The 7,631-nt window shown below is 28.6% G+C and overlaps 2 protein-coding genes across 2 annotated transcripts in view; both read right to left on the reverse strand.

Moving 5' to 3' along the window:
• Positions 1-4,807, reverse strand: part of LOC108728852 (uncharacterized) — a 64,620-nt gene extending 59,813 nt beyond the window's left edge. The window contains exons 1-5 of the mRNA XM_018457645.1: positions 4,702-4,807; positions 4,322-4,586; positions 4,047-4,173; positions 2,938-3,083; positions 2,691-2,823 (exon numbers count right to left, since the gene is read on the reverse strand). Of these exons, the coding sequence (XP_018313147.1) occupies positions 2,691-2,823; positions 2,938-3,083; positions 4,047-4,173; positions 4,322-4,586; positions 4,702-4,807 (777 nt within the window). The remainder of the gene's footprint in view (positions 1-2,690; positions 2,824-2,937; positions 3,084-4,046; positions 4,174-4,321; positions 4,587-4,701) is intronic.
• Positions 4,808-6,318: 1,511 nt separating this feature from the next.
• LOC108728863 (odorant receptor 85b-like) overlaps positions 6,319-7,631 on the reverse strand; it is a 4,299-nt gene continuing 2,986 nt past the window's right edge. The window contains exons 3-4 of the mRNA XM_018457656.1: positions 6,503-6,635; positions 6,319-6,408 (exon numbers count right to left, since the gene is read on the reverse strand). Of these exons, the coding sequence (XP_018313158.1) occupies positions 6,319-6,408; positions 6,503-6,635 (223 nt within the window). The remainder of the gene's footprint in view (positions 6,409-6,502; positions 6,636-7,631) is intronic.

Consider the following 7,631-nt stretch of genomic DNA (forward strand, 5'->3'; position numbering starts at 1 on the left):
CTGCAGCCAATTAAAAATACTATGCCATATTTTACCATCTAATTTACTGCAGCAGCCAATCTTTTTTTCAGTGTACGACTGAAAAAATTTGAAAAGCTGAAATAGTCCCTTTACGGGACACGATCTCCAGATCTCTCGGTACCGGCTGCACCAATTTTATTTGAATTGGTCACAATCGAAAGATACCGACGACATTATATAATAAAAGTGTTTTTAGATTATTCATTGCGGTTTTAGTTTCTGAATAATTTTAATCTAAAATTTGTTAATATCAAAACTCCAGATAAAGCCAATGGTAGCGTTGCGAATTGGCAATGGCATGAACATATACGCAATCATGTTCTGCACACATCAATCGACCAAGCTGTCAAGCGGCCCGTTTTATATTTTTATGCACTTGGCGTCGCGACGCTAACGCAACGCTTGATTTACAAATTATTTCCTACTATATATGTCTGTTTAATCCGGTTGCAATGATATGTCATAGTTAACTTGGCAATTATAATGTATATACGCTTGGACATCAATACTCATTATGCCTACATCACAAGATGCAGTCATACATCGCTCAATTCGATTTTTAATTTTAAGTGAATGACTAATAATTTTAATTTTTAACTTTTAATTGTATTTTAATGATTGTATGCGATACTGAGAAGGATTCGCAATAGGATCGAAACGTCTATTATTATTATTTATTAATAAACTCATTGCATGCGTACATCCAGTGTTCGGCTTTCATAGGCATTATCATTATTTTGATATAAATTCTTATTGTAAATATCTTACTATCGGCTTTAAACTCAATATCGCTTAATATTTTTTTATTCGGTTAATATTTTTTTATTTGATGCTCTCATTTAATTTCCATTTAAAAAAATATAAGATTATAAAAATTCAAGATAATATTCAAAATTCAATATATAAAAAAAGTAAAAAAAATTAACGAAAGTTGGAGAAATTGTGTGGTTAAGAAAGATTTGCAGATGTTCCTATCCCAATTTTAATGAAATTCAGTTTGTAAAAGAGATAAAAATATTCAATACTTTTTTTTATCAGTCAAACATGTTTAAGGGGTAAAATCAGCTAAATCGTTTTTCGGTTATAAATTCTGAACAAAGTATGATAGCGTATAATTTCGTAAATATACAAACTGTATAGAATTTCGAAAGTTATCCACTGGTATAAAAATTACTAGGTGCATTCGCCTATATTACCTGGCACTCCCCAAGTCGCGTGCAAATAGTGGGACCTCGATGGATGTCAGTCGTGGTGTCGCATGCCGTGCCGGAGAGAGACTTGCGTCTGAGGGACGATACATACAATTAAGCACACAACGTTAAATTTTGAAATTCTGTACATTTTGTATATTTACAAAATTATGCATCGTTCAAAAGTTATAGCTGAAAAATGAAAATTTGGCCAATTTCCGCGCGCGCGCGCGAGAATTAATTTTATTCCTTAAACATGTTTGGTTACTGATAAAAAATCTTTTTTACCCACTAACAATAAGTTTCATTAAAATCAGGAAAGAATACCTGGGAGTCTTTCCTTATAAGAAAGGCTTTTGTTTAGAGGTCCTTTAATGTCCTTGACTTTGACATACCTATATTGTTAAGGTCATAAACCTGAGTAACAATTAAAAGATTTAAATTGTCGCTTATTATTTATTAAAAAGTTATTGATAAATAAAATAAACCATACAAATGTATGTTGATTGCTATCAAATTTGAATTATTTCAGAGAATTTAAAAATAAAAGTATCTGTTTTATGAAATGTTGTAGATAATAGTTATCAAAAATGTGATTGTTTGATAAAAAGTCCCTTAGTCACGCTTTGCGTGATAGCTTTTAACTTTCCCTTCCTAAATAATTATATATCTCGATTTTTCTTTCGTTGAATTGCCCTTACCCTTATAATATTGCCACCATTACATAAAATTATAGTGTACGAATGAAAAGGTAACATTTTAATATCAACGCCATATGCATCGTCAAAAAAAGGGGTAAACTTATTGTTCAAAATTTCTGGTAAAGTAAAGATGCCATTTCAAAAGACGCAGACGTTGAAAAGCAGCGTTAGCCTGGTCACATGGTCTCAATTTAATGCTAGCATCTGAAGCTAAAAATTTTTATCTAACTTTCACACAATATCAGATTCCTCCAGTTCTTTTAGACTGAACGTTACATACGTGACGCTACATCCTTTTCATGTATTTTCACTGTATAGCGTCAATTTTGATCACAAATAACCTACTTTAAAGCTACAAATGAGCATATATCGAGCATTAGCATGAAAAAATACCTTAAAAGTATAAAACATTGCAATAATTATTCTGATATTATGTTGTTTATGGGATATATTTGTGAGATAAATGTATTTTAATCTATTAGTGAATTGTCTCATAATTGCTGATACAGTTCTCATTTTCATAAGTCACAGTTTCATTATATTAATTAGAATCAGATTTGTTGTCTATTTTAAACTTAACGGAATATAACATGGTGAGATAAGACAGCGTTAAACTCGCCATCTAAAAGAAATAATTATAACATAACATTAAAATCTAATATACATTTAATTATTTCAGTTGTCTTTATATGGTTATATTATTCGCATTAATCATGTTATATTTACAATCTTCTAATTAATTATTCAAATTTATAACGACAGAAAAATATATCATTACCGATGCAAAACTTTCCAACGACGCCATAATTATACCACCAATATTGAGCACATAACCTTTTACTGTTCTTTGTAGTATAAATATGAAAAGTTTTTGAATATGCACGGGTGCTGCATACCATGGTATATCGTACCTACGTAATTGCGAAGAGAATGTGACCTATTTCTTTCTTTTTATTAAGATTCTTATTAAATGTAAGTGTTTTAATAAGCAAATGACGTATCATGGATTAATTCTAAAAACTTACACTTCATTAAACATAAGAATACTACGATCTGTTAGTTTTTGTCCAAAATAATTGACGAAAAACAAAAAAGCATACTGGCCTCCACTAAAAGAGCCAGATGCTATTAATTCCGCAAAATCATTCATTGCTAAAACAGCCTCGATTAGCTAAAAACATGATAATTTAAATTAATCGAATTCAATTTTTTACAATTAGAAAATATTTTATTATTAGACAGAAAGAATGGAACAATATAAAACAGGACTAAGAATATTTATTTAAAAAAATAACTCACACGGAACATGTTAATAATTATCGTAATCATTCCAAGTATGAGCATAATAAAATAGGTTACCTTGAATGTGGACATAAAGTAATCTAAAAATCTTTAACAGTGAAAAATTGCATGAATTAAATATGAATAATATCTAAGTTAACGCATTAATTTTTTTCGCATTGAAAATATATGCAAATAATTTTTTAGTAAAAAAAAATTAAGATACCTTGCATCTTTTTTTCATGATTGATATACTCACTCAACTGTTCGTCTATGGACATTGACGACTTTTACGATTCTGGCGTGAATTATGGCATATTTTTCATTTGTATTTACTGAAAACATTCCGTCATCGAAAACATGTTTCAAACGGTAGCTATAAATATAGATTCATATTATTTTTGGTTAAAGATATAATATATCAAAATCAATCTATTGAATACAATTATCATGTATTTGAGAGAGTGTAAAAGTTATCTCTTTTTCTATAATTTATGTCATAATTTACTTTGCTTTTGCCATGGGTATGCTATGTTTTTTGTAACAATAATAATTAATTAGTGATGCACTGGATATCCGGAAAATATCCAGTATTTGGTAATATCCGATACCTTTGCTATTCGGTCGGATCGCCCGATATCATTAATATCCGATAATATATATATATATATATCCGATTGAAATTTTATATTGAAAGTTTGTGTTATCGATGCTTCAGAATTTTATTCTTTTCAGCTGAACTGCTTGCATAGTTCTTTCCTATTTTTCTTTTCACGTTGGGAAAATAATGAAAATTAAAATTATTATCGCTATTTTTCCCTTGTTTTTTTTTTAAATTTTGAAGAATTTTTACCTGATATCTCGGAAAATATTCGAGATTCAGCCGGATAATTACTATATTGGATATTGGATATCCAGTATCACATTCTTTTTGGATATCCGATATCCAGTATCCGATAATTTTACGATCCAGTGCATCCCTAATAATAATCATCACTAAATTCATTAGAATTATACGATGAAGTACAGTCAAAAGAAAGAATTTATTAATATCTTATACATTTATATAAAATGTATAAGAAAATACTCGAAATGCGTTATTATTTTCAAAAATTTGCAGTATCTTACCTAGTCACTTCAAATAGTCCACAAGCATGTAAAAGGTATAACATATTTAATGATGAAGTCGCAACTATTGTTATTAGGCCTAGCGCGATTGATAATGATTGATGCATCAGAATAGAATAAAAATATTTCTGTTCATCGAGAATACCATATTCCGCTAAGAGAGGCAATTTCCTCGAACGAGATTCGTTTAAGGGATGGACAAAATCAAGAAAGCTCGGTAAATAAAAACCCAAAATAAAGCTAAACGTAAGTGGCAAGAGAAAAGCTAAAACAATATTATACTATTATATATTAGAAATGGATCACAGAGTAGTCTTCGTTATTTTCATGTTCATATTGTTTGTAATTTAATAAAAATGGTAAAATTTCTGATGTCCTACCGAAGAAAACTATTGTGTATCGCATTCCGATTATGGTATGATAGCGTATAACCTCGCATTCTCTTTCATCTTTGAATGTATTCCAATCATGCTGAATTCTATTCATCATATCTTTTATCTAATAAGGATAGTGATAATTAAACGCGAACGTCAATATTATATTTAAATCTTAATGATACATTTTTTATAATTAAATAGAATTAGTTAGTAATCTGAATTAAATTGTTCATACACGTACTCTATCAATCTTAATAATGAAGCTAAGAAAGTTTATAATATAGATGATACAAGGAATAGTATACGTTAGACTATACAGAAAACGATCGAGATCGTGAACCGTGCTTTGTAATTTGATGAGCTGCAGAAAAAGTTTTATTATACAACAATGCTTTTTCAATTTAAGAAAGATATTAAAGATATTAAATCACTGTTGCAATTATTTAATTCTGTTAGTTTTACAAATGTTAGTTAAAGTTAATTAGAATTTTTCTGACATTTATAGAAATGACTTACAGAAAAATGTAAAAATGAATGAAAGATATAATAATATGAGCATTAAAAAATAAATATTAAAATTAGACTAAATAAAATTATAATTTAACGTATATAGGTATAAGGAATATTAGTATGTATGTATAAAAGAAGCACTAATTTTATATCAAATAAATAAAAAAAATTACCTGAGTAATATTAGAAGATACAAAGACAAAAATCGTAAATGCTCTATAAAAATATATATACATGGAATTATTATAAGGCCATAATCCTGTCATTTCTAGAAAGAAACGACTGATTCTGTAGTAACGCTGACCGTTAAAATTCATTTCTCTTCAAAGGCTTCACTACATTTGTCATGAGTATATCGAAAAAAAACTCATTTTTTCCGGCAGTATTCGTTATTGATGATCACAATCATAATTTTCTCACAAATTTTATAATTTTATTTAGGAGAGATCGTGATAAAAAAAAATACGACGATAAAGGTGAATTACATAAAGTGTGTGATGGAAAACAAATGTTCGCCGCTTTCATCATTTATTCATACATATCTTGCGCACGCGCGTTTGTCACTATTCTGAGACCCACGTTAGTGAGTCTTTATTTTCATACAAGTTGTTGAGAATCGTAAAGACGACATTAAGTTTTATGTGTTACATATTTAGTGCTTCAGCATATTATATTAAAGAAAATATTAGAAAGTAAATCATATATTCAATTTAGACAGCCGTGCCGAAAAAAAACATTAGATTAGAAAGTTGTTTATAGTATACATACCTATATATATATGTACGTAATTGATACACAATGAGTCACATGTCACAAAAAGTATTTTACTTATTATTAATTATAGTACATATTTATTTAGTCAATTTAAATTAGAAATTAATATTATAATTACATCGGCATATATACGATTGTTAATGATAAAAAAGATAGGTAAAAAATAAAATATATTTTAACTCCTTAAAAATATGTCTTAATTTATGACATAATAATAAAAATTGTAAAAAGTGAAAAATGTATTTTATTGTTATTTCAAAATTTATTTTAGTAAATATCCAGAGAAATATATGTAGTACGTACTGATTGCGTTTTAAAACCTGCGATTCGAATTTTTTAAACGTGACTATTATGCTTTTCGTGACTTTCTTTGTGCATTCCCATGGATTGAAGAACCATAACGTAAGATGTAGACATACTGATAAGCTGAATATAATAAATATTAAAGATCATTTTTTCTTTTATAAGATTAATCAAAGGATTGCTCATAATTCCTTATGCCTATAATTTCTTATAATACCTTAGCAAAACCTTCCAATGACGCATCAAATAAACCTCCAGCTGTTAAAGCACTCTTCCTGTTACTTCTTTGCATTATGAGTAATATCAGTTTTTGCATATATAATGGCGCAGCATACCACTGTGCGTTATACCTATTAATATATGTACAGATACACATGTATAGCAATTAATAATGATAAATATATATTTAATTAAATGGAGTCATTAAATGATCAAATAAATTTTTTCATTCTTATCAAATTTTGAAAATTATAGGTCAGAACAAAAGTTTGTAGCGGTACTTCATTTGTATCATGTCTACATGTTTTTTAAAAAATTTGGCCATTATATCATTCAAAGTTTCAGCTTCAAGAATCTGTTTTTTGAAGTGCGATATGGTGATTTTTAACAGATTTTTAACAGATTATGAGCGATTAAAGTTAAATAACTTTTTTTAAATTTAATCTTCAATAACTTAGTAACAAAAATCTTAGAAACATTTTAAAAAGTGACATTAGAGGAAAAACTTTAAGCTTTTATTAGATGTATTCAAGAAATGAAAAATTATGTATTCTATATTATTCACATATTACAGCGAATATTAGAGCCATCAAAATTATATTAGGGTAACTCCGATAAATATGTCGTGTTGGGATTTACGCCGCAGAAATCAGAAAAAATAGAAGGAGTGGGGGTAATTTTCCCGCAACTACTCTGTTACATGCCTTTATGTTATATTAGTATTGTGTTATGATTTCAGCTTCTTACTGTTAATATTAATGAAACTATTTTGAGTTGAATCGATTTGTCACTGTAATAAGTAGCGCCATAATAAGTTATAATCTATATAAAATGATTACTGTAAGGCGTGTAAAAGATTTAGTGGTTATTTCGTGATACATACGTATAGGATTTTACTATTGGCCCAATACTGGCCCAAGATTGGTTATCAGGTGGTTTATATTGGCGCGATAATGGCGACCATGATTGGCCCACTAATGGGAATACTATGGGATGATAACTTCGGCCCAATAATGGATAACTATACTGGCCAAACGTGATAAACAATGTTGGGCCATTAATAGTTGTCTTATCATGCCAATATTTGACCAATAATGGTTTTAATGCAGTGCCGTGATTATTCCAAT

This window comes from Mycetomoellerius zeteki, unplaced genomic scaffold, assembly GCF_001594055.1.
Source record: "Mycetomoellerius zeteki isolate Tzet28-1 unplaced genomic scaffold, Tzet1.0 scaffold653, whole genome shotgun sequence".
Lineage (NCBI taxonomy): Eukaryota > Metazoa > Arthropoda > Insecta > Hymenoptera > Formicidae > Mycetomoellerius > Mycetomoellerius zeteki.